Raw genomic sequence first — 27330 nt, forward strand, 5'->3', positions numbered from 1 at the left:
GACCAGGATGGTCTCGATCTCTTGACCTCGTGATCCACCCGCCTCGGCCTCCTACAGTGCTGGGATTACAGGCTTGAGCCACCGCGCCCGGCCAGAAATTTCTAATACTAGTGCGTCTTACCCATAGTGTGTTATCTAGTGGCTTTCAAACTAGGGAAAAAAATCAGTGAACAAAATGGTAGCTGCTAAAATCTGCCATTTTGTTGTGTATTTCTTACAGTTTCAGTTATTTTGCATTTGTATTATACAATGACTAACATCAGCCTTTTACCATTCTTTCCTATGGTATTTTTCAGTAACAATGAATATATTTAGAGATAAAAATAATTTTGTAACCAAGTGTGTTCTTACAGTGCTTTATTTTCCTCTGTTTTCTCTGTGGTGTTGCAGTCACGGTGTGTGCTACAGATTCTATGAGGATGAATAAGACTTGGTCCAGAAATGTCCAAAATACCCAAAACTGGAAAAAAGTGATCCCTGATAGTTAAATGGTTAAGATAGGCTTCCTGAAGGTCATGGTATTTAGCCTGGAAGGAATGGGCAGTACAATTTGAACAGGTAGAAATAAGATGATTAAGGGTAAAGTAAGAAAGGGGAAGATTTGTGCATCATAAAGAGCAGGACTGTTTTGCTAGTAAGAGTGTAGACCACAAGTTGAGGGTATGCTAGGAAATAAGGCTAGAAAAGAAGGTTGGGGTCTGATTATGGAGATTCTTACTAAACCAAGGAGTTTAGCTTATTTTTGATAGGCATTGGGGTGCCACTGAAGAGAGTTGGAGAGGAATGTATGATGCTAACTAAGGTTATTTTGACAGTGCTATAATTATTGGGAACATGAGGCAGAAAGACACTTTACTACAGGTAATAATTTGAAGGCCTTCAATGTATAGTCATTGTGCAAGAAACTTAAGGATCAAAAGATGAATATAATACAATGCCTGCATCTTCGGTCTTGTAGTCTATAATGGAAAGGCTAAATGGTTAAATAGATTATTATAATGAAATGTGGTAAATATGTTAAAAGAGTTTAGTGTCTATGTTTTGAGATAGAGTCTTGCTCTGTCTGTTGGCCTGGCTGGAGTGCAATGGCTTGATCTCAACTCACTGCAACCTCTGAAGCCATTCTGATGCCTTAGCCTCCTGAGTAGCTGGGATTACAGGCATGTACCACTGCATCCAACTAGTTTTTTGTGTTTGCAGTAGAGAAGGGGTTTCGCCTTGTTAGCCAGGCAGGTCTTGCACTCCTGGCCTCAAGCAGTCACCCGCCTTGGCCTGCCAAAGTGCTAGGATTATAGACATGAACCACCACACCTGGCCATAAATATGTTAAAAGGTTGATATAAAACAGATGACCGCGGCATTTAGGTTGTTTGGGGTGTTGAGGGAGTGAGGGATAATTCCAGAAAGGATTAATAATTGTCCTGAAGGGTACGGAGGAATTGGCAAAACTCCCAAATTAAAAACTTTACCCAAACATTTCATCTTAGTGTTGAGTCTATATTTAACATAAAATACTAACTTTTTCATTTACTGCTTTAAAATTCTTAGCTTCCCTCCTCATCCCTGATTTACAATTTTTTTTTTCTTTCGGTCTTCGTAAATTCATAAAGAATGTGTTTATCAGTACTTTGGACTCCACTGGAAAAAAATTTAGAAGAGGCCAAGAGGGTAGGATGAAGGGCCTTCTAGAGAGGGGGAATAGACTGAAAAAAATAAATAAATAAAGCAGACATTGGATATATAGCAGTGAACAAGAAAGTAGTTTCTGCTCTCATGTAAATGTTCAGCATACTGTTGCAAATATAGAACTCAAGTTCCAAAGATATTTATAGTAGAAATACAGATTTGGACCAAATTTCTAAGATCATGATAATGGATGGGTAGGCCAGATAAATAGATGAGTATGAAGTAGAAGATGTAGGGAGAGAAAAGACTCAGCAGGGACAAAAAGCACAGGGAGGAAAAATGGCCAGCAGAGATAACAGAGCAGCCTATGTTAATTAATGATCAGCTGTGGTGTTTTTTTTCCCCCCTCCGGCCCAGATGGATAGCTCCCAGTTGATCCATTGTCGGGAGCTTGTGGCACATCACCTTTCTACTCTGCAGTCTTCCCTGCCTCTAAATTCCGTTTATGTCTACCGTCCCCTCAAGCACACCCTGGTAACCTGTGACAAAGGAGTGTTCAGATTACATCCCTCCTCTGTCTCAGGCCCAGACTTCTCCAAGGACAACAGCAAGCCAGAAGTGCCAGTCAGAGGTACAGCAGCCTTTTACCATCATCTCCCAGCTGCCAATGGGTGCAAGCAGATCTCTGCTAAACGCAAAGTAGAGGAAATGGAAGTGGATGACTTCTATGATGGAATCAAACGGCTCTATAATGAAGATAATGTTTCAGAAAATATGGGTTCTGTGTGTGGCACTGATATATCAAGACAGGAGGGACATGCTTCTCCTTGTCCACCTTTGCAGCCTGTTTCTGTCATGTAGTTTGAACAAGAGTTACCTTTGAGTGTAAACTAAGGTAGACTACTCTGGGAATAAGAACATGGAAAGTGAGGAAAGGCTGTAGAAGGAAATATACCTTAACAGGCTGATTTGGAGTAAGCCAGAAAAAAAAAAACAACTCATTATTTATGTGGCTAATTATAATTCAACATTATTTAAGCACATAAAGACCACAAAAAAAAAAAAAAAAAAAAATCTGAAAGATCCAAACTTTTTTTAAACTTAAAAAAATCACTTTGTAGTATGTCAGTCGCACTTTTTTCTGCCATAATGTAATGTAGCTTGCCCCGTCAAAAATTCAGTTAAAATTAATAGCCAGCAAACCTGTTTCCCCCTCAGCATCCTGATTTAATTTTCCCATTGCTTTTGCTTGCTTCTCCATTTAATAGTTAGTGAACTTTATGCATGTTGATCTGTATTCTGATTTTCACTGAACAGGAAACCCCAAAATTATTTTTTAGCAATTGAATGAACAAATTATTTTGGTGTGACAGCCATGATTCAAGTTCCAATTAGTTTGAAAAGGGTACTTTGGAATTGTCTCATATTAATGAGAAGGAGCAACAGAAAAAGTTGCCATATTACCAAATTGATTTAAAATTATGGTTTTCATTTTTGTTTACCTTAAAGTGATGCTTAAAATTTGCATGTAATTAGGACACTTAGATTTGTTGAAAGCATTTTTGATATTTGTATAAAAGATTTGTGATAAAGTTAATATATCCTGGTGCTCACCAAAGAAACATGTATGTAACAACTGAAATTAGATTTTTGTAACTGATTAGTTTTCACTCATTTATAATCAGTAGGAGAGACTGTCTAGATGTTGGGGCAGCTCTATGATTTGAGTCTGTAACATGTCATAACTGAATTAAGTACCCTAGTTTTATGTTCAGCTGTTAGAACTTACTCCCCCTACCTCCCCAGGTTACCTATATCTCTTAATGACTTCTGGATCCTGAGCTCCCTTTGCAGTCTGAAAAAGGTATTGCAGTCAGAACTGTGTACTGATGATAAAAGCCTCTGGTAGCAATAAAAAGTTGTCCTTAACTTTTGTTTCTGTGACTTTTTTCTGGTTGTGAAGAGGTACAGGTTCTTGATTGGCTAGGCACTGCTATTTCAACTAGAGAAAACAATGGAAAGACTTAAGAATGTACTTACTGAAAATAAAACATGAAGAAAAGGGGATCTGAATGTAATTGAGGAATACAGGTTTTTAGACATAAGAATTTTTCTTTTATGGTATCCACTGGTACACTGTGAATCTTCCAAATAGCAAATTCTCATCTTAATGTGACTGCTTGTGAGGGTAGGCTCAGACCCATATCTTTAAAATATGTCATTTTTAATTTTCAGATTTAGCAGAACAAGAGTATTTTCAGGGGTCAACATCTGATTTGTAAAAAAATTTTGTGGTAGGGTCGACTACCTGTTTTATGACCTTAAAATCCAATTAAATGGGAAGCATTTACTCACATCGGTACAGGGAGTGAGAGGGAAGATGGCAAAGGATTGCCTTCGCAGACACACATTTAAAAAATTTCTCATTCTGATCTTCATCTGTTTAATTCATCTGAATTGTAGGAGCTCTAAGAAATTTACAATTGCATATATTCATAGTATCTGTATAATGAATGGGACTTAATTCTTTCTCTTCCTCCTGTTTAACAGATGAGGACACAGTTGGGTTATGTAGAAAGCTAGGGATAAAATTGAGTTTAGAGTCAATATTTTATTTGTAGTCCAGTAGCTGCAAATTGAGCAGAATTTAGAGGACAACAGGATTTTCTTTTTTGGTTTTAAAGCTTTCAATATTTAAAAATTGCTGGTAAGTCAGTTTGTAACAGCATTCTTTTCATGGGACACCAAGTAGGATAGTGGGCTGCTAAGCTCTCATGCCTCAAAGCTTATTTAACCCATCTCTCTGTTCCGTGATAGTACTTTGGAGACCTGGCCCTCAAGAGCACTCTGGCACTGTGTTACACTTTCTTAGCCACCATTTCAGAGGCCTGAGCCTGCTTCCTCACGACCGACTTTGGGCCCTTACAGAACTGTGGCTTGTGACAGAAAGCATAGTATTCTTGAACAGTGTAGAACTCATTAAGAATGTTCCTGGCCCAGGTGCGGTGGCTCACGCTTGTAATCCCAGCACTTTGGGAGGCCGAGGCGGGCGGATCATGAGGTCAAGAGATTGAGACCATCCTGGCCAACATGGTGAAACCCTGTCTCTACTAAAAATACAAAAATTAGCTGGGTGTGGTGGTGTGCTCCTGTAGTCCTAGCTACTCTGGAGGCTGAGGCAGGAAAATTGCTTGAACCTGGGAAGCGAAGGTTGCAGTAAGCCAAGATCACACCACTGCACTCCAGCCCGGTGCGTGGCAATGGAGCGAGACTCTGTCTCCAAAAAAAAAAGAATATTCCTGCTGCCCTTTTTATCTGAAATGATTCTCAGCCTGTCCCAAGTTACTTGTGTTAAACTTTGGCATCACATCACAAACTCAAGATCTGGAAACGAGCATTGCGTCATTATGCATCATAATTGTCTGGTGCCTCCTCCCTGTGGTTAAAAAACCTGTCACTCCGTGAAGCCTCTGGAAAAGCAAGGGAATATACTTGATGGGCGAACATGTTCTAGCCCTCGCAGATTACAGGCTAAATATTTTACTTCATTCTCTACGAGATAGAAACGAAGTAGTTATATGGAGAACTAGAAGTTTTCTCTACAGGTGATGTATTAGTTCATGGGGGGAGGGAAAGCTGGGAAGGCAGAGTGCCCCCAAATGTCAGTAAAAGGTCAGCTATAGGCTGGGTGCTTTGGGAGGCCGAGGAGGGCAGATCACAAGGTCAGGAGTTTAAGACCAGCCTTGCCAATATGGTGAAACCTGTCTCTACTAAAAATACAATTAGCCAGGTGTAGTGGCAGGTGCCTGTAGTCCCAGCTCCTAGGGAGGCTGAGGCAAGAGAATCGCTTGAACCCAGGAGGTAGAGGTTGCAGTGAGCCAGGATCACACCACTGCTCAGAGACTCCATCTAAAAAAAAGAAAAAGGTCGAATATAACCAATTGGTCATAAATGTTCCTGACACTGCCTTTGGCTGTGGAGGAAGGTAGAACGTAGTTCCTCAGCCAATTTGATGAGAATTAAGACACTGGTGTTTGTGCCCCCAAGAAGTACTATTTATTTTATCCTGTGTTGTTAAGAGCCAACCACTTCTGTGCTCTTTACATAAGTGAATTTTCAAGCTTTTAAATTTACTCCTAGGTTTCTTTCTTTCTTTCCTTCCTTTTTAAGAGATGGATTTCACCATGTTGGCCAGGCTGGTCTCGAACTCCTAACCTCAGGTGATCCACCAGCCTCGGCCTCCCAAAGTGCTGGGATTACAGGTGTGAGCCACTGTGTCCAGCCCTACTCCTAGGTTTCCTAAAGCAAGTTATACTTGAGCATTAATGCCCAAAGCAGCATGGTGGCCTTTCACTTGAGAAGAAAATGTGGTTAAGCTACTGATGCACAGCCAATATGATGAGGAGCTTATCTTTATAGAGTCTGCAGATTTTCAACTGGAAACTGAAGATACTATGTCACATGTTCTCACATCATCCTGGCAGATGCATCCCCAGTTTACATAGCTAAAACGCTTTTAACAGGATTCTACTTCTAACTCATCTCAAACCTTTACCCTTTCTATTTGACATCATGAAGTTTTGTCTAAATACACGTGTAAATGTTAACTTCTAAAGCCTTCAAAACTCTTTAAATTATGTTGAGAATGTCTCCTTTATCCGTTATCAGATGTTATGAGCTTTGGCCACTAGATGGTGCTCCTAGAAAAATACAGCATCTTTAAATTTCTGGGAGAAATCGAGTTGTTTTGGGTTTAACGTATGGTAGTAAGCAGTTGAATACTCGTCTGGTTGCTAAGCCAACTGTGCTGGCTTAGTTACAAGTTCACATTACTTAAGGTACAGGAGGCCTGTGTGTGTGAGAGACTGAGAGAACCTTGGCAAGATAGCCAGGCTTAAGGGGCAGACGGTGACTGGATACCAAGTTTCAGACCAAGAAAAACCAGAACCAGCCTTACAAATCTCAATTAGTGAATTGTGTAGTTCTGCAAAAGGGCCTAGAAATACAGTTGAGAAAGCTTGAATATAGCCAAGTCCCCAAACCTTGCTGCTTTCTGTTTGAGTTGGATTTGGCCAATCATTAGGAGAGAAAAGATGAAGCGCACACGGATTTAGCACAGCTTGCATCAAGGAATTAAATCACGAGCTTTCCCTCACCATATTTAGTGACTTTTATGATGTACTAGTATGTAAGACAAATAGAGACATAACTCTCCCTTGTACCACTTTTTACTTGAAAAGATTTAATAAGGTAACCAAGACCGTCTTATCAGAGAAATTTGAGAACTAGCTTTTTTAGTTCCCAGGAGCTTCTGGAGTTAAGGATGAAATGAGAACCTCATAACTCTTAAAGTATAGCCTTCATAGCAGATCATATGCCAGAATTGTTCACCTTATTGTGTTATACAACAATAAGGTAGCAGAAAGGCAGTTTGAATAGCCCTAGGCCTAGTGAACTGGTCTCTCATTTGTGGAAATAGCTTATTTTGTTAGGCAATAGGACACTCTAGAATGAAGGCCAGCTTTAGGCAAGCAGACACTGAAAAGCGATTGGTGGGGAGCAGAGTCCTTTTTGCTTTTCAGGATATGATCTGTCTTCTGCAAACAGCATAGAAAGGGCTTGCCTTTTCTTTCACCCTCAACATTGCTGTGCTTATGAGTTATTCAAGTTCAATTCATGGTACATGGCTAAATCCCCAGTACCTAACGTAGGCCTGGTGCAGTACATACAATAAAGTATTTGGAAAGAGGGAAGGAGAGGTTGGGGGAAGATGGAAAAAAAAACCACACACACACACAAGGAAAGCGAGAACTGCAGCTCTCCAGAGTTCTAAACACATTGTGCACAGTTAAGCCCAGCTCTTTTGTTTATGTAACAGACAGGGTCTAGGTCTGTTGGCCAGGGTAGAGTGCAGTGGCATCATCCTACCTCACTGCAGCCTTAAACTCCTGGGTTCAAGCAATCCTCCTACCTCAGCCTCCTGAGTAACCAGGACTATAGGCACGCACCAACATACTCAGCTAACTTCAAAAAATTTCTTAGAGATGGAGTCTTGCTGTTTCGTAGGCTGGTTTCAAACTCCATGCCTCAAGTGATCTTTCTGCTGCTGCCTTCCAAAGTGCTGGGATTACAGATTTTGAGCCACCACACCAGGCCAAGCCCAGGTCTTTATGGAATGTTATTCTGCTCCCCGTTCCCCACCCTCAAACACACATATTTATTTGTTCTTTTGTGGGGCAGGGACCAGCAAAATCTTGTAATAGTCTCTGCCTCCCCTGATCTAGGTGCCATAACTTTGGAAGAAACTTCCCACAGTGGACTGAAAGACTATTCATCTCATATCCCTACAAGTAACTGATCTGAGGCAGATGTGAAATCTTTTGTACCTCATGAGATGTTCCACTGACAACCAAAAGGTCTCATTTATATATAGCTGCTAATCAGGAACAGCAAGATAAGAAAGGGAGATAAGTAGACACCTAGGATCCCAATTAGTCTTCTCAAATTAGCATGTGCAACCTGAGTACAATAGATGATACTGGTAATCTCAGCATTTTGGGCAGCTAAGGTGGGAGGAATGCTTGAGGTCAGGAGTTTGAGACCAGCTTGGGCAACATGAGACCCCATCTCTACAAAGAAAATTAACCAGGCATAGTTGCTGGTGCCTATAGTCCTACCTACTCAGGAGGGTGAGGTGGGAGGACTGCCTGAACCAAAGAGGTCGAGGCTGCAGTGAGCCATGATTGTGCCCGTGTACTTCGGCCTAAGCAACAGAGTGAGATGCTGCCAAATAAAAAAAAAAGTTACTACAATCAATCCCTTCACCAGCCCTGGGTATGCCAGTTGCTTGCTAGAGACTGAAACACAAAACTAGGTATCTTGGTCTTAAAAATTCAAGCACTAGGAACTCTGAAGTAAGCCACACTGCCATCACTGTCAGTCTCCAGGTAGAAAAAGGTTAACTCAGTTGTGAAACAAAAGCTTTCAAATGTGGCTTTAAAAAACTGTAATAGTCTTTTGTATGTTTCTTTTTTTTTTTTTTTTTTTTGTAAGCAAGGTTTCATGTACTATGTGTAAATAGTCACATATAGTATGATTTTAGGGTTGAATAGTCCATTCTTTATTTTTTTTTTTTTTTTGAGACAGAGTTGTGCTTTGTCACCCAGGCTGGAGTGCAGTGGGGCAATCTTGCCTCACTGCAACCTCCACCTCCTGTGCTCAAGTGATTCTGTTTCCCGAGTAGCTGGAGTTGCAGGAACATGCCACCATGCCTAGCTAATTTGTGTATATTTAGTAGAGACAGGGTTTCACCATGTTGGTCAGGCTGTTTTCCAATTCCTGACCTCAAGCAATCCACCAGCCTCAGCCTCCCAAAGTGCTGGGATTACAGGCAAGAGCCACTGCACCTGGCCATGTATTAGTTTGTTTATTAGATACCAGAAATGTTTACCCATAATCTGGGCCAATAGCAGGCAAATAAAAATAAAAATAACCAAAATAACTAAGAAGGAAATTTCATTTGATAAGTACTGTTGATGGGGAAAAGAAGTTTGGTCAGTCATTGGGGGTGAGGACCTGTTTCTATCTGTCCAGCTCAGTGCATAACGGTTGAGAAAACTGGATCTCTCCTTTATACATGTGCTGGGCTAATGTCAAGGAGACCATCTAGACCATGCTTGTATCAAGGAAGAGTCTGTATCTGAAAAGAACTAATATTTAAGATTGAATGAAGAACAAAAAGAACTATTTTATTACCAGTGGAAATAGGTTTAGATGCCTCACTTCTCCCTGCTTCGCTTTTCCACAATCTTGAGATAAGCCAATAATTTTTATTGCTAGGGGCAGGGCGCGGTGGCTCACGCCTGTAATCCTAGCACTTTGGGAGGCAAAGGTGGGCGGATCACGTGAGGTCAGGAGTTCAAGACCAGCCGGGCCATCATGGTGAAACCCCATCTTTAAAAAATAAATAAATAATTTTTATTGCTAATAATTTTACACCCAGGATGGCTTCACACCCCTTACTTGGTCATCCAGGAGAAAAACTACCAGCTTTATAAACACTGGAGAAAAAGAACTGCCTAGGGTAAAATGCCAAATCAACGGCCGTCTATCTTAGGGGAAGAAAAACGGCAAGGCACTTGGCTGGCCAGAGGTGTACATGATCAGGTTTCCCTAGGTAACTGGACTGAGGCTAACCTACTGATAATACCCTCTGTTCCCCCACCCCCTCCCATTAAGATGGTTATTATACGTCCTCTAATCTGGGAGCTAAAACAACAAAAAAGGAAATAGCAACAACATAGATTCCTTACTTAAAAAAATTCTGCCTAATTTGATTTTTAAATATTGCTAAAAAAAATTTACAGTCTGATACAGACTTTGTTTTTAAAATGATAAAGTTAGAATATCAAAATAGGGAGTTTAAGAATAAAGCCGCTATATACTTGGTGATGACAGTGGTCTCACACAACAGGATCCACATGTTTAACTTGCAAAACTGATGTGCTCTGGCATCAGTTGGTAAGGAGCTGCTATTCCTTTCCCACTCCACTGGTCACACTACTAGCAGATTTCTGTCCTTATAGACTAAAGTGAAGGGGATGGCTTTTGATGCTGATATTTTGATCATTTAATGGCTCACGTGATTCTGACTTTATTACTTTTACTTGGTTTCTTTCCTAAGAAAGCAGCTTGCCAACTTGTTCATCCAATTGCTTTAAATAATCTCTTCCCAGGAATCAAGTGATTCAAGAGGCAGGGACTGTTGCTTCATCATTTCACTGTCTAAAGGAACCATATGTTACCATTCTTACTCAGAGGAGAACATTACTAAGGATCTTGATTAAATGCAACTCATGCCACCAACAGTATTTTTATGGTCTACCTATTATGGAGCTGAAAACTAAAGATGGAAATAAGCACATCTATAGACAAGTAATGAAACGGAAAGATAACAAAATATATGTCCATGCTCTACAATACATATGAATTTGAAAATCGTCCCTTGGCTATAAAACTGCCCCTAAGAAGTGACTGCTAACTAAAGCAATCTAGCCCTGAATCTGATTCATCACAAACAGGTCAGCATTAGAAATCACAGGCTCACTCAAACTGGCAGAAGTATGTGTTTGGTTATGGGTGTGATTTTAAGTGATATAGTCTGAATGCTTTCTCAGCAGGTTTTTTGCAGATGTTGTAGAGAAATCCACGTAGGTAACTCTGAGAAGACAATGTGAATCAGAACCATCATTAATGATGCTGTTATCTGGGAGAAGAGGTATGTACTTGTTTGGGGTTCATTTCCCATGGTCCAAGACATATGAGTCCTGGTAAAAAACTGTGGACACAAGGTACAGAGCTTCACAACAAATAAAAAGGCAGGGATGGGCCAGTAAGTTATTTTAAGATATCTTTAAATATAAATTGAACCCCAGAGGCAGAAAAGTCATCTACCCAACACCAGCACATTTTAAACATGATTAGGACTTGTAGGTCAAAACCCCATAACAAAAAAGGAAGTTTTTGGTTGTTTCCAAGATGAGCAAAGCATATTAAACAGAATCTTGTGACTTAAACTTCACTCAAGTGAGCTTAAATCTGGCATAATTTTGATACCAAAAGTAAGCTGAATAACCAATACAAAAAACAGAACTAAGTGGAATTTTTCTCCCCCAAAATGTAATCCCAAATCTAAAACAACTTATATATAAGGGATGCAAGTAACAGAAAAAGTCAAATAAAACAACAGTGGTTCCTGAATTTAAAGGAAGGATGCCCACTTCTCTCTCTCTCAAGAGGCAGATGGTCAGCTGAAAAATAAAAACATTGTATCAATAGAACACTTCATTGTATCAAAAGAAAAAAAATTGCAGCCATCTCTGTTCATGCAATATCAAATGTTTAAAAAAAAAAAAAAATCCCAAACACCAAAACGACCCATAAAACTAACAAAAGGAAGGAAAATGTTGCTCAGATCTTATGACCTGATGGTTCAGGATCCTGATCAGGCTGTTCAGAATGTGGCTCACAGGACAGAAAGGACAGGAGTTACCATGAGATCAAGTTTGTGTGCCCCAGAGGTGGTGGTCCCCTCAGGTTAGGGTACATGCTGTCTTCAGTCAATCATTTCTTGGATCAGCAGCTTCAAGAACATGATAGTTCTAAGCAAGGAGATCCCAGCACAAGACCTTGGGTCTTGGCCCAAGTTTTCTGTTTCACTGAATTGCCTTTTTTCTTTTTAATTAATATTATTGAATATGACTGTTTTTTGGTAGTGATAAGTCACTTCAGTATCCACTATGGGCAGACATTGACAAATACAAACAGCAGTGCAATATTTGACACAGACTTTAAAAGAACAGGAGGCGATGGTGGAAATGAGGTAACTCTTCCCCAACACGTGTGAACAGACAGCTCCTGCTCTTCTAATGCTCTATGTCCATTAGGAGAGAGTAGGGCTTGTCAACAGGATGATTACATAAAGAAGAAGCTACAGAAAAGAAAAAAGAAAGGTTCAGATTCAAATTTGATTCTTAATGGCTTAAGAAAAAAAAAAAGGAGCTTCTCTACAACAAGCTGTGAAAGAACAGCAGTGTGTCAGTTAACAGGGTGACTTCCTCGAGCTCGGTGGGAGGGTGAGCAGCAGCAGGGAAGAGGAGGCCAGTGAAGATCATGGTGCCTCAGCGGGACACCAAGGTAAACGAATTGGCAGGGTGGACAGGGACAGGAATGGGGGAGAAGGGTGATAACATGATATGTGAAGTACAGGACACCACATGGCAAGTATCTTTGAGAAACTGGTGTAACCCAGATGGCAGCCATTTGAAGTCCACCACACGAGGCAGGAAAGCATGAGACTCTGTTATTTATCCCTGTTTCTTTTATCCAGTTAGCACGTGTACATATGCAAATCAAGCAGCGACTAAAAAGAACTCACAAAAAAGGGCACACAAACAACGTTTGGGTAAAAATATATTTTCCCCCGCTTTATGTCTTGGCACTAGTGATATATGCATAGAATACCTGTCCACCACTCTCCTACCTTAACAGACGCCAAATTACCAAGCATGTTGCTAAGTGATTACTTTCATATTTGAAAAAATGATATGCTTCACATCAATACATTACTTTAGTTTTTTAAAAAAGACAAATGTCTAACATGCAGCTTACATACATGACAATTCTGCATTAACACTGAAAGTAGATTACACAACAATTTAAGAAAACACATTGGTTATTTCTAAACAGCAAAATGACAAGGATCTACAACTACAGTTTAAGGCATATCAGCATATTTTAAAATTAAGAAATAGACAAAGTTCTAATGCTGTTCACAGCTTTTCAACTTATTTTAAAAATTCCCTTCATACCTACATACAAACCAGACTTTGTAGGTCATAAATCCCACTGAAGAATGAGTCCTGGCAGAGGAACCAGGACTTCTGGAAGCTGAGACAATTCCAGAGACTTGCAAATAGCAAAGCAAAGGGGTGGGAATAGATAGTTTTTGTAGGACCACACAGAGACAGTAGGACGTGGGTCGGTAACAGCTGAAAAACCTCACTCAACAGTCTGTATGTGAAACAGTCATGAAAATCTCAAGAAAGCAAGGAAACCAAGTCTTCATTTGAGGTGCACAAGATGTGGAGAGTGTGTGTTACTGCTGGTGAGTCACAAGGCAGAGAAGGAAGATAAGTAATCTGTGCCCAGTGTTACATTAAATAATTTCCCTTGTTGAAATGCCCTTTTTGGAGAAAACCTTAACCAATTAATAAAGAGCCTAAGTTGGGAAAACAGTCTGAATTGCCAATAAATTCTCATCAATGCTTTTCCATCACATTCTACAGCACATGTGTTATGGAGCTTTAAAGCTCAGAAGCAGCAAAAAAGTGGTCATTATGTTTGAAGAAAAGATGTGGGGAAGGCCAGCTAGAGTTATATAGGCCCCTCTCTCCCCCAAAAAGAGGCAGCCACTGTCAGCAGTTAGCACCAGGAAGAGACCATTAAGCTAAAATTAAAAAAACAAAATTAAGTGGTCATAAAGGCAGCCTGGCATAAAATTTTTTCTCTTGGTTTTCTCTAGTAGAAGGTAGTAATTTCTCATTCTGGCTTTATTTGCATTGCCAGAATCAAGGCCCCTCTGAATTATCCAATGATGCCCATGAGGCTATGTACAGCACAGGCAAGGATTAATAATTTCTTTTCTTTTGTTTTTGGAGACAGGGTCTCACTCCATCACCCAGGCTGGAATGCAGTGGTGTGATCTCAGCTCATTGCTACCTCCACCTCCCAGGTTCAAGCAATTCTCCAGCCATAGTCACCCAAGTAGCTGGGACTACAGGCATGTGCCACCACACCTGGCTAATTTTTGTATTTTTTGTAGAGATAGGGTTTCACTATGTTGGCCAAGCTGGTCTAAAACTCCTGGCCTCAAGTGATCCACCCACCTCAGCGTTCCAAAGTGCTAGGATTACAGGCATGAGCCACCACAGCTGGTCTGGATTAGTAATTTCTGATTTCCAAATTTGAGTCAAGAAGTGGAATTTATGTGGTTTTTGTGAAAAAAATATAAATTTGGCCTTTTAACTAATAGTTGAAAAAAACAAGGGCTACTCAAACCTCAAACATTACCTCCCTGCCCCCCTTGAAAAGAAAAAAAAAAAAATCCATCCATCCCATTTGCTTTCTCTAATTTTGAAAACTCAGAAAGATCTCAAAGGTTTCTTACTACCGTACTTACATGCAAAGGCGAAAGCGCATCCAATTAGATTTGAGGGTATCATTTATTCCGTGCAGAGCCAAGGACTACTGTGAAAAAAGGCATAGATACAGAAAGAAAAAAGAACAGCAGCAATAACAAACTAAACAGGGCTGAGGAGCAGTGGCAGAAAAAAGTTCAGAAGCAACACATTAAAAAAAAAAAGCTTCTATTTGTTTCTTTTGACTTTTTATTCCCTGACTCACCATGATTTATTTTGCTATGAAAAATTTAACGCAAAAAAGTCAATCCAGTCAATAATCTTGGAATCAAAAAGTCAGCTGGATGCCTTTCGTTGTTAAGCTCATTTAAAAAAAATTTAGTGATGCAAGAAATAATTTAAAAGTATACTTTCTGTATAAGGCACAAAAAATGCTCACACAAGCAGTGGTTGGAACAAGCATACAACACAAGTATTCAGGCTTTTGTCTGCTGCACAGCCTATGAGCAAATCCAGCCCATGGTTCGCATCAACATGCCAGCTACTATTTGGCTGCTCTACAGCTAGCTTTAGACTAGAATCATTTAAAAAAACAAACGCAAGAACAAGAATGTTGGTCCGGTAGCTCCTAAACCTGTGAAGACTATGCTGCTGCGTCTAGTTTATAGTTTGTATCCCAGCTTCGTTTAGGCTTCAATGAAACTGATTTCCTTACTTTGCCTAATTAAGCATAATCAGTTCCTGGAAGACCCTTCCTTCTTTCCTCTAAGTATGGTTGAGGACGAAGAGAAGGAAAAAGTCTTTGCTGAAATCAGAGACTTGTTAAAATTCAAAAAAGAAAGTGTGTGTCAAGGGAGATGCAGCATATTTTATCATTCTTACTTAACCTATAACTAGTGAGGGCCAGAGGAAAATGCAGAGCGGAAGTGGGTTGATAAGAAATGTTATCCTTTCAAGTAAGAACAGGAGACTACATGTAGAGAGAAAGCTGGGAGGATCTTGTTAGGAGAGGGGAAAAATCAATCAGAGATGAAAGGATAAGCATCAGAAAGGAGCAGTATTGAAAAGACTAAACATGCACTCTTCCATGCAAATTAGCCATGTAGTACAGGTTCTGGGATATGGGTCAGTTCTAATCTTTGATAAGGCAAGGGACTTAGACAAAGAGCAGGTGGAGCTAGCCATGGTGAGGAAAATTCCAGATGATGATTTGAGACTTCAGCTGTTCTATTTCTTCTTTTTTTTATTGCCAAATACTGGAAGGAGACTAAGGAAGGAAGCTGGATAGGAAATGTCTACCTTCTTGACTTATGGGTCATGTTGTGGTCCTTCCTATTTCCACCTTAAAATTTGCAAGGTCCCCTCAAATTTGTGCTGCCAATGATACAGTTTATAACAAATTTTCTAAGGGAAGTATTTGTGGACATTTTCTCACGATTAGTGAAAAATTTTATTAGAAGTACAAATATCCTGGAATCAGTCATCAGGTCCTCCCTCTAAGCCCACTGGGAACAAACTGAGGTGTGTTTATGAAAGATTCCTTATTGTTAGTGGTAAGTAGGTTGTAGAAGATTCTTCTACTAAGCAATGTTATATGATCCAACCTTTAAGATCCCTGTCTGTGAGAGGATCAAGGATGCACCAGCAAATGTGAACATAATCTTAGTTTTCTCATAACAGTCTACTCCAAATTGGCCAGGATTTGAAGGCAGGCATTCAGATACAGTTTCAAACCATCAGAGGAGACAGTCTGAACAGACCCACAAGCTCAGGCCAAATAATGTTACTCATTAAAATGAAAATGTTATACAAGTGTAAAAATAAAATATAATGCTTGCCCACCATTCTGTCTATGTACAAATCTACCATGGCTTGGGACAAGTGTGGAGAAAAGACAGTGAGTTCAGGGACTGTGCACTCATGGAGATGAATAATCAAGAAAATGCAAACTCTTGTCATGGCTATTCAGGTTTTTAGTTCAGCTGCTGAGGCGGTGAGAAGTTTTCATGTCAGACGTACAGGTAGCATTTGACCCCACTTTCCTCTGTCCAAAGCGACATACAAGTAACAGGCCTGCTTCGTGCTGCCATTCAGAACAGGCATAAAAAGCAAATCATTTACTTTCCGGAAACACAGTCCAGCTGCACAGCGCTTTCGCAGCTAGTCCCTTGTTCTATCATTTTCTACCACTCAACAACATTCAGCAAAACGAGTTAATAATAGTTACTGGTGTTTGAGGAAGGGTAAAAAAAAAAATAAAATAAAACTAAAGAACACACATGGCAGAGATACGATATTACTGCAAAAGCAGGTGAATGCGGGAACATCCTTGGCTTGCCAGGCTTTATGTGAAGCTTGCACTGCAAGTTAAAAAACAAAACAAAAAAGTTAGAAATAATAATAAATTAAAAAGAAAGGAAAATTAGGAGCGACAGCACCAGCATTCAGTGATGGTGAATGCTCATGCAATGATTATGGAATTGACAGAAATTAAAACCAAAAATTTGAGAGGGCTACTCTACATGACAAGCGAAAGCAAAATTTCATACTAAATTAAAGACATACGGTTAGTTTCCATTTGTATGTAATTCAGAATTCACAAGTGACTTCTTGAAACCACTGTATGTTCTAGTGGAAGGTTTACTGTTTTGTTTTTGTTTTCTCAAATAACACAAAATCATTATCTATTAGGTTTGGGTGTCCCATTAGTAATGAATAGGAGCTTCATCTTCCACTTCTGAGCTGCTGAAGGAGTCAGAGAATAAATACACAATAAATGCCTTTGTACAACTGACTTGAAGAAAAGCTCTAAAGCGTCTTAGGGATTGAAATTACATAGTGAATGGAGGACATGCTGTTAATCTAGTTAGGTAGGGGAAAACAGGACAATCACTGTAATGGTTACAGCTATAGCAATGCCATGAGCTTTCTCCCTCTTTTAGGTTCAAAGCAAAGCCAAACCCACGGTCCACGTGTCTAATTTTAGGAAAGTGCAAAACGTGCAACCTTATTCGTTAGCAAGAATCAAAGCAATTTTTTTTTTAAAGATGAGTGGATGGTTGGGTAAACTGTAGTTATTAGATGCCAGGTATGGTTTTAAAATGACGAATTTTAGAACTGTCTTTTGGGATAGATATAGCTTAACCAGCAAATGCCCGCTGGCAATTGTGCAGCCAGTTTTCAGAAAAGAGGAACACTGTCCACTGACCAACTTACCCTCGGGCAGTTTCACCACTGTGGTACAGCCGCAAACAAGGAAAGTGACTTGGTGGCCAGAGATGGCAGAAGGTGGGGTCCAGCTAATGGCAGTGCCAGGGTTAGTCCTACTTTGCCTGTCATCTTATGAAATGTTATACACTCTCATGCCACTACAGGTCAAGGAGAAGTATAAAGCCTTACCTACATTAAAAAAGGAGCGTGTCATTAGAGTAGGAAAAAGAGAATTTGAAACTATTAGAAAAACTAAGGCTTTAAGGTGGAAGCATAGCAGGTAAATAAATAAGCGTCTGCCTTTTCATTTTCTACCTACAGCAAAGCCAGCGCCTAAACAGCAACTCCTGCAACTGCTCCAGCTATGCTGGGTGGCATCTTCACAGCTCTTTTCAGAGTGCTGCTCTGGTTAGCCTGGCTACTGTCTTTCTGCAGTCCCCTCCTCTAACAAAATTCTCCACTGCCACTGGCAGTAAGAGATGTAATTTTTGTTGTTCTTTTTTAACTTTGATAATTCAGGCCTCCACTGGCAATTGCTTTCACTATACAAATGGAAGTGTGGAAAAGGGTAAGGACCTAGAAATAGTTACATGAAGAATATGTGCCATTGTCAGGTACAAAACCTGGTGACTACTCTGAACAAAATTAAGTAAAATATCCTTCAAAATAAATGAGAATATATAAATAAGCTAAAATAGAATCCACACAGGCTTCATAGAAACTTTGAAAGCATTATATATTGGGAAGGCCCCAGGATAGGAAGAAAATAACCTAACATGTTCAAAAGGGCAAGGAAAAACCTCCCTACACTGGGAAATTTGTTACTAAATAAACTTTTTTAAAATGGAGGCACAATAATGATCAGCTCTTGGAATTTTTATTGCTTAAAGGCACGTCTAGTATACACGAAATACTCTTTTAACATTGCTGGTCTTTTAGAAACATTCTTAGTTTTAAAACTTGAACCTTTATGCACTTTAGTGCTTCAGGGTAAAAAGAAAAACTTTGGGTTTCCTAAGCTATTAAGTCAGCAGCTTTTTGTCTCATTCATACCTGTAGATGTATGTGTACACACACACACACACACACACACCCTATATCCTTGGTTAGTTTGGATCAACAAAGGTACAATGCCAAATGGCTTTCATCTGTGTTCACTCGAAGAGTCACTGTAATTTCTTGAGTCTCTTAATGGGGAACATCACTATTAGTGTCAGATGCTCTCCTGACATGCATAGCTACAAAGGGTTTTCTTAAACTGGATTACAATCTATGCAGTTGCTACTCTCAGAATTAATCCAGCATAACTAAATTTTGGGCCGTTGAATGCCTTTGGTCACTTAGATCTGTGCCAACTCCGAATAAAATCACAACCACTTCTATTACTGTTCAGAAAATTTGCCTCCTCTCTGGCTCTGGTGATACATTTTCTGCTATCTCAGAGCTCAGAAAGTTAAAGTTTGTAAAGCATGATTTAAAACTCTATCAGAGTGTCACTGTAGCAGTTCATTTTTATTTTTACGGCAGGCAACATAATGAGATTCCTTAGGGGTGAGCCTACTGCATGTTCACCAAGACTAAGCAGACAAGAGCACTGTGCTCCCTCTTCCCTATGACACGTCTCAATGATCATGCAGAGACTTGATCCTATGTACTCTATGTTTAAAGAATGTAATTCTTTATGTGCTTAAGTATCAATGTTTTTGTTTACTTATGGTCAGTTTTTTCCCTAGAACCTTGGCATGTAAGGCGAAAGGGCAAGACTTTCTGAAACAAGTTCTGAGTTGCTTTATATTAAACAGCTGCCCTAAAAGCACCACCCATTAGACAAAGAAGGGCAGCATCTGCATATCTGCCATTGAAATACCACAAAGGTTTTCCTCAGTGGTATCCTTATCATCATGCTTCCTGTCAAAACTGATAGTTATTGACGTCAAACTAGGCTTTATGATGATTCAAAGGAGAGCTTCAAATCACAGGAGAATGTCAGGGCAGGCCTAAATCTCCCACTAGATTCAGGCAGCTGCTACTAGAGTATCATAGGAAGCGACCAACTCAAGAGCAGAGAATCTGACCCTTTAGCACATGACGTTAAGACCTTACTTAAAAAGCCTTTTATGAGCGCGTTTATGTTTGGCTTGAGTGTTGGCGAAGGTGTCAACTGGATAGGCATTTTGATCCCATTTCACAACAAAACAATTCATCATACTGAATTTAGAGGAAACTAGTGGCCACTAGCAGCTCTTCCAAATGTTTCATTTTGGGAACAAGACTTTCAGAGACTGGCTTGACTTTCATTGACTGGCTTACAAAGTCTTACAACACAGAATAGGAAAATAATTTTAACAATCATGATTTTAGGATTCTCTCTATCAAGAGTCATGAGAATTGGCTTCAGAGGGTGCGGAAGAGAAATCAACCTGTCTTCTTCGAGACTCCTAGTGTTGGTGTGGAAGATGCTACTGGAGACAACAGGTTCCTGCAGGCCTGATTGCTTGGTCAATGTGGTCAAGTTTTATAAATTAATCTTTGTGTACCTTTTAAAAATATTTTTTAAACCTTCATCATCTTCCCTGCACTGTAGAGAAAATACTTGCTTTTATCTTTCTGGTAAAAGACCAGTTTCCAGTCTGTAAATGGGAAAAGTAGAGACATGCAAGAGGAATAAATTGTTAGAGGTCCCCCATGTGTGGGGGTGACACCTGCTTACTTTTTCTTATCCTTGTCTTTCTTGGTTTGCTGGGCCCCAGATTGCTGGGCCTGGGACTGTAGTAACTGAGCCGCTGCTTTCTTCTTCTGGAAGTTGTTCACCTCCTCCTCAAGCTCCTTCTTCTTGTCTTCCACTTTCTTCTTTTCTTCTTGGTGTGTCCGCTTTAGAAGATCAAACTTCTCATGAAGCTGGAAAGAAAAAGACAGGCTAGGTGAACAGAATGAAAATTCTTTTGATGTAAAGTTCTTTGGATCTGTTCAAAAGACATAGCATGTGTCATGTGGCTGCACTGGCTTTAACTACAGGTGTAAAGTACCGTTTTGCTGACTTCCTGGAGGAGCTGGGCTATAATGCTAAAGAGCATCCCTCAGAGTTCTAGACTCCCATGACACTTGAACTCCTTGGGACCAAAAAGTCCTTTGTTCTGTTGCCCAGGCTGGAGTGCAATGACACAATCTCAGCTCACTGCGACCTCTGTCTCCCAGGTTCAAGCAATTCTCCTGCCTCAGCCTCCCAAGTAGCTGGGATTACAGGTATGAGCCACCGCACGTGGCCAAAATTATCTATGATCCTAACAAAAAATTCACACTAGTGGTAAAAGTGGTTCTTTACCTCTGGTCCTTTTTCAAAATGTATAAAAAACATTTACTTAGAGAGAGAGAGAGAGAGAGAGATGCATTATGTATCTGCTACTTAAATAATGCGTTGGGAAATTTCTGGCCCTTGAGGGAAGGAAGGGGAAGAAGGAAAGGAAAGGATGAAGAAAGGAAAGGAAAAGGAAAAGGAAAGGGAAAGGAAGGAATTCTTACTAGACAATTCTAGATTTTTTTACTCAGTATCCCTTTAGTTCTTAAAGCCAACAGCAAATAAGGCTCAACTTTCTCTGCAGTAAAACCATCTTGGGTGCTTAGCTATTTAAATAGCCTCTAAGTTTCAGTAGTTTTTAAGCAAAATAAATTAAAACAAGAAAACGAGGAAATTACTCAGATGATTTCACTTATAAATGTATAGAGATATAGGTCAAACACTTCAGATACTCGTTATCTAGTAGCAGAAAGACATTATGTGCACAGGCACACATGCACACACACTCAAACACAATGAAATGAGTGTTATAGTACTAATCTATGTTAACTTCTAGGAAGCAGTTAATCTGGCCAGGGGAGGGGGACTAAGGTAAGGTTGGAGCAGGGAGTGTGAGCCCCGTGAGGGGAGAAGGACGGGCACAGACATGGAGTACAAGCTTTCGAGAACAAGTGTCAGATCATTGTCCCCAAGGCAGTGCCAAAGATAGACTAAGATGATAATAATAGTCCCAGAATCCCAAATCTCGTGTTTTAAGACTTGCAAATTGAAGAAACACAGATACACAGGCCAGGTGGTCAGATCTGGAGACCTAAGATCTAGTTTTAGTCTTGATTTTGCTGCTAACTAGGTATGTGACTGTAAAAACAGTTTTATAACCTGTTTATCATCTGTAAGATGGGGTTGAGACTATCTGACTCATTTTTCTGGCCTGGTTTGTGGGTCACTCATGACAAATGCATGTAGAAAGTATTTGGACCATCATGAAGTCCTCTGAAGTGGGAAGTATTAAGAAAATCTCTCTTTTACAAATCTTTCTCTTAAAGCAGGACAGATGGCTTACCTCTTTCTCTGCCTCTTTAAGTTCAGCTTCTTTCTCCTTCACTCTCATAACAAACATTTGTCTCATTTCTTCTTCTTTCTTCTGCAGTTCTCCCAGGAATTCATTCCTTTTTGCTTCATATGTCTCCTGAAGACTATTCAAAATCCACAAACCAAGGACAGCATCATTAAATTGTATACTAAGAAATTTCAGTTCATGTAATTTCTACCCATCTACTTCCAAAACACAGATAAAAGCTGCTGCTTGCCATATTAAAGCACAAGTAGAATGGCACCATTCTGCTTTTAGTTGTGCTGTGGTTGGAAAGACAAGTGCATCAAGAACTAGAAATCAGTCAGTAAGCATGACACAGCACTAAAGGCGTGTCTCTGACTAGCCAAGTTTTATCTTACATATATTCATACAGGGAAAGCCTGGGCTGAGGAGGTGGTTTAGAATTTGAGAAGATGGAGGAGGCCTGGTATAGGGGGAGAAGTGAAAAGGCACTGGAGTCCCACAGATCCAGGTTTGAATTCAGGCCGTACCAACTGACCAGCTGTTCTTAGAAAAGCATGCTGGCCAGATACAGTGCCTCACACCTGTAATCCCAGCACTTTGGGAGGCCAAGGCAGGTGGATCACGAGGTCAGGAGATTGAGACCATCCTGGCCAACATGGTGAAACCCCGTCTCTACTAAAAATACAAAAATTAGGTGGGCATGGTGGTGCGTGCCTGTAATCCCAGCTACTCAGGAGGCTGAGGCAGGAAATTGCTTGAACCTGGGAGGCAGAGGTTGCAGTGAGCTGAGATCACGCCACTGTACTCCAGCAGGGCGACAGAGCAAGATTCCACCTCACAAAAGAAAAGAAAGCAAGAAAGAAAAGAAAAGCACAACCTCCCTTGGCCTCCAAAGTCTAGACATCGATACAGTGACACTTACCTTTTAGGGCTACGACCCGGAGAATGAAATGAGGGGAAGGGAGTAAAACAGCCGACATGGAATCAGTGCCCAGTAAATGGTATCCTCCCCTCTCATCTCCCTCCAGCCCACAATGTGGAAAATAGACCCAGCAGGCAAACTAAAGAGACAACATTATCTCTAAAGTTATTGTAGAAAATTGCTACTTTTCAAGTGATATTATCAGTTGTAAACAGAGCAGGGAGAAGTCTAATTTCTGTTTTCAATTCTATCCTCCTCCTGTCTCAGAAGTCAGAGCCCAATATTCTACATTCAATGCTACAGCTCAGCTTTATCTCTAAGTCAAAACAAATATATTTACAGAGAAATCACTTTGGTAACACAGCTTAAGAAAATACACCCCCACTGCCACCCCCAAATACACATAGAAACATTTGCTGATATTTTATAAGGTGCTATTTCTCTCTCTCTCTCTCTCTGGTAGTTTCCCTACAACAACTATTGTATAGTAACCGTCTGCAGTATATCTGCCTTTCCCACGGACCAAATTCATCCAAAGTGTGGACTACAAACTGTATAGCAACTCTGGATGACCCCCAGCACCATGCAGACCACGCACATCATTGATATCCGTCCATTTAGAAGGAGAAAAAGGAAATTCAGGTGATAGGCGCATAGGTGCATGCAGATACAGACATCTATAACAAACCACACAACTAGTTTCGTATTAGAAAACTTATTAGGCCAGGCATGATGGCTCACGCCTTTAATGCCAGCACTCTGGGAGGCCAAGGCAGGCAGATCCCCTGAGGTCAAGAGTTTGAGACCAGCCTGGCCAATATGGTGAAACCCCATCTCTATTAAAAATATAAAAATTAGCTGGGTGTGGTGGTAGGCACCTCGTAATCCCAGCTACTTGGGAGGCTGAGGCAGGAGGATCACTTGAACCCGGGAGGTGGAGGTTGCAGTGAGCTGAGACCTTGCCATTGCACTCCGTCCTGGGTGACAGAGACTCTGTCTCAAAAAAAGAAAAGATATTAATTAGGCTGGTTTATACTTCCATAATTAACATGGCTATTAGTTTATTAAAAATAAGTTCTCTTGCCCTCACCACTGTCAATGGTACCTGTTTATGAACAATCAGAGTTGCATTTAGCTTTCATATCATCTTACGAGATAAAAACATGTTTGGCCAATGTTAGTGCTGGCTACTATTAATAGCAATAGTTGGATTTCCAGTTTAAGATCTATAGCAATGGAGATATAAAGTGTTTTGATAACAGAACTATAAAATAATTCATGAATTTTATTTTGTGTATTAGCTTATAATAAACTATTTATCACTATTATCTGGGTCAGATTTACCAAAGGCAGAGGATGACTTATCCCTCCTATGAAATTTTATAGAAAACACAATTTTTGTTGATATTAGGGTAATGAATACATCTCCCTCTTCTTTCTAACAAACAGTGGAAACTTTGATGGAATCACTACTCAAAATGTATTCCAGAGCCCACCGATTTCAAGAAAGGATCTCCAAAAGAGGGGCTCCAAAATCAAAAGATGGAAGGGAAAATGCTGCCCTACTCTCCTTTTAGGAGATTCACAGTGCATGGATCTCAACCCTGGCCGCACAGCAGGGGCACTGGGCACGTTTTGTTGCATGCACTTTCTTAAATACAGAGTCCTAAGCTCAGTCCTGAAGAGGCTGATTCAGGATGTCTGGTAAGGCAAAACAGTCTAGTTTTAAATGCTTCCCAGGTGATTTGATATAACGAGTTTGCTAACTACTGCTTGTCTTAAATGCTCTGAGAAGCGCTTCAGTAAAAGAATCTGTTTAATTTGATTGTCTTAGAGCTCTCCAAATTTGTCCGATCACGGAAACTAAGCAATTTACTGACAGAATGTGCTTTGGGTAATGCTACCCTAAATGCTGAGAATTCACTAAATGACTCTGCCTTATCCAGTCCCAACCATAAGCTCCAGTTTCTGGATATATATTTTGAAAATATGAATCACAACTCAATTGTGGGTCTTAACCAGTATGTTAAAAAGTTTAAGAGCAGGCATTACTACGTGAAATGTGTATGCTGGATCATAACAGAAAATGCTTTTTATAATGAAGCTTGCAGTTTAAGGCTGGAAAACCTAGTCCCAGAGAAAGCCTAAGTAGCAACAGTGCCGTTGACAAGATTAGCTTCAGACATGAGTCTGGAAGAAATTTTGACACCCTGGGCCACAGCAGGCAAATGGGCTCAACAAATGCCATTTCTTGTATCGTTGTGTCCTAGGAAGTGAGCCAGCTTGCCGCCAGCTATTTTTTTTTTTTTTTTTTTTGAGACGGGGTCTCGCTGGGTCACCAGGCTGGAGTGCAGTGGCCCGATTTCAGCTCACTGCAACCTCTGCCTCCCCGTTTTTTAAGCGATTCTCCTGCCTCAGCCTCCTGAGTAGCTGGGACTACAGGCGAGTGCCACCACACCCACCTAATTTTTGTACTTTTAGTAGAGACAGGGTTTCACCGTGTTGGCCAGGACGATCCCGATCTCCTGACCTCGTGATCCACCTGCCTCGGCCTCTCAAAGTGCTGGGATTACAGGCGTGAGCCACTGCACCCCAGCCCCGTGAGCCAGCTTTTGAACACTGACACTGTAAACAATGATCAGGATCATATGAAAGAAGCCATCAAACTTTACCCCAAGAAATCATAACTGTAATTAGTTACTTATAATAACTTAGAATAACCACAGCATCCACAGAATCATATTCCCAGACACCTCTGCCAGTTGAGTTGTCCACTAGAGATTCCAGAAACCCTCACTAGTATTTCCAGTCACTGAACACCAGCTCAGAAGGAACTGGCTCTACCTAACTGGCTCATATCCAGTACAGATATCCAAAGTGATTATATCTCTTTATACAAAGCCTAAGGAGCCACTCAGGCAGGCATACATATAATTATTTTTTTTTGAGACAGGCTTCTACTGTCGCACTCAGGCTGGAGTGCAGGAGCAGGATCACAGCTCACCGTGCCCTCAAACTCCTGGGCTCACGTGCTCCTCCTACTTGAGCCTCTCAAGTAGCTGGGACCAACCACAGGAACGTGCCACCAGGCTCAGCTGATTTTTGTTGTTGAGATGAAGCCTCCCTATGTTGCCCGGGCTGGTTTTAAATTCCTGAGCTCAACTGATCCTCCTACCTCAGCCTCCCAGGTTGAGCCACTGTGCCCATCCCTCAAGTGGTATCTTTTGCAACTTTTAGCCCTTCAAACTTAATTTTTAATTACAGTTATTAATAACTTTTTCTAAGTGAGAAATCTGTACCTTTTTTCACAAGGTTTTAGGCTGATTTGAAATTGAGGATTTTATCTTGTAATTTCCTCTTAACAGCCCTTGGGAGAGGCAGGTTTTGCTTGTGGAAGTGAAGGGAAGAGAAAATAAACACAGACACTTCAGTTCATCCTTCATTCTAGTGATTCACACAGCACGATTCTCTCTCTGTTCTCATCTAAAACCATTTAGCAGAGGGCATGCCAGAGTATGATCATCACTACACCTGCATTTGTGGAGCAATACACGTGTGAATTAATTTAATCCTTACAACAACCCAATACGGTGGGCATTACCATCACCTCCCACTTTATAGATGGAGAAACCTGGACACACAGGTAATCTGACCAGGTCACACCACAAAGAAGTGACAGAGCTAGGACTGAGCCCGGGCTGCCTTGCTCAGATCAGAACTCTACCCTCTGCACTGCATGGCTGGTGCACAGAGGTCCAGCCACTCCTACAAACAAATGAGTCTCCTGGGCCTGGACCTTGTTGGCCTTGGAGAAAATGGTGGTAACTGAGTGGTAACTGAGTGCTTCGTGTGAGATGAACAGGGCAAAGCAAGGAGATGGTGGTGGTCTGAGGTGAGAAGGGAGCAGCTTGGGCAGGTACTATTAGGAAAAGCACTGCAGCATCTCAGGAGAAAGGAAGCAGGGAGTGGCTCATGGGAGGCACGTGACGTCTCCTCTTCTACCCTGTAACGCCAGCCAGAAAGGGGCTGGGGTCTGGAGGAAGGAGAGGCCTGGGTCCAGGGAAGGCATGGGTGCTCTGGGTGCTGGAAGCATGAGTTTCAAGGCTTCAGGGCATCAGCTGGGCATGTGCAGGGGACAGATAGGAAAGATGGGTTGGGAAAGAGCAGATGAATGCCTGGCTACATATGTATTCTGCCATGAGACAATAAAGACACAAAGTCTGAATGCAGGCAGGTTTAAAGGAAAACCAGGGACGGCTCCACCAGCTTTACTGCCATGGTGTGCTGCCAAGGCTTGAATACAGCATCTCTGTGCACGCCCCGCTCCTTCTTTTGCCTCACACTGTGTAACATATACAGTGGCAGCTGCCTCTTAACTAGACTTGGCCTTCGAGGTCACTCTCTGTTTTATAAACATGTACTGTAAACACAGTGGGGCCCAGAGGACAAATGGTGAACAAGGGTGCTCACCGGGAAGGATGAACTTCACTGCCCACCATGCAGAAATGCTGTGCTTTGA

General features: G+C 40.9%; 2 protein-coding genes across 16 annotated transcripts in view; one reads left to right on the forward strand and one right to left on the reverse strand.

The window, feature by feature from the left end:
- Window positions 1-3555, forward strand: part of CCNI (cyclin I) — a 33418-nt gene extending 29863 nt beyond the window's left edge. The window contains exon 6 of the mRNA XM_017514787.1: window positions 2044-3555. Within this exon, the coding sequence (XP_017370276.1) occupies window positions 2044-2487 (444 nt within the window). The 3' untranslated portion in view covers window positions 2488-3555. The remainder of the gene's footprint in view (window positions 1-2043) is intronic.
- Window positions 3556-11018: 7463 nt separating this feature from the next.
- The window catches only part of SEPTIN11 (septin 11), an 88203-nt gene continuing 71891 nt past the window's right edge, over window positions 11019-27330 (reverse strand). For 3 of the 15 annotated variants that reach the window (XM_037733535.1, XM_017514778.2, XM_037733545.1), the window contains exons 8-10: window positions 21893-22025; window positions 20245-20432; window positions 16959-17069 (exon numbers count right to left, since the gene is read on the reverse strand). In XM_037733535.1, coding sequence (XP_037589463.1) covers window positions 17030-17069; window positions 20245-20432; window positions 21893-22025 — 361 coding nt within the window. In that variant the 3' untranslated portion in view covers window positions 16959-17029. Of the gene's footprint in view, window positions 11436-11538; window positions 12116-12579; window positions 16685-16958; window positions 17070-20244; window positions 20433-21892; window positions 22026-27330 lie in introns of those variants that run through there. The other 12 variants (XM_037733542.1, XM_017514784.2, XM_037733540.1 and 9 more) reach the window with 11 other exon arrangements.

The sequence above is a fragment of the Cebus imitator genome, unplaced genomic scaffold (assembly GCF_001604975.1).
Source record: "Cebus imitator isolate Cc_AM_T3 unplaced genomic scaffold, Cebus_imitator-1.0 Scaffold537, whole genome shotgun sequence".
Lineage (NCBI taxonomy): Eukaryota > Metazoa > Chordata > Mammalia > Primates > Cebidae > Cebus > Cebus imitator.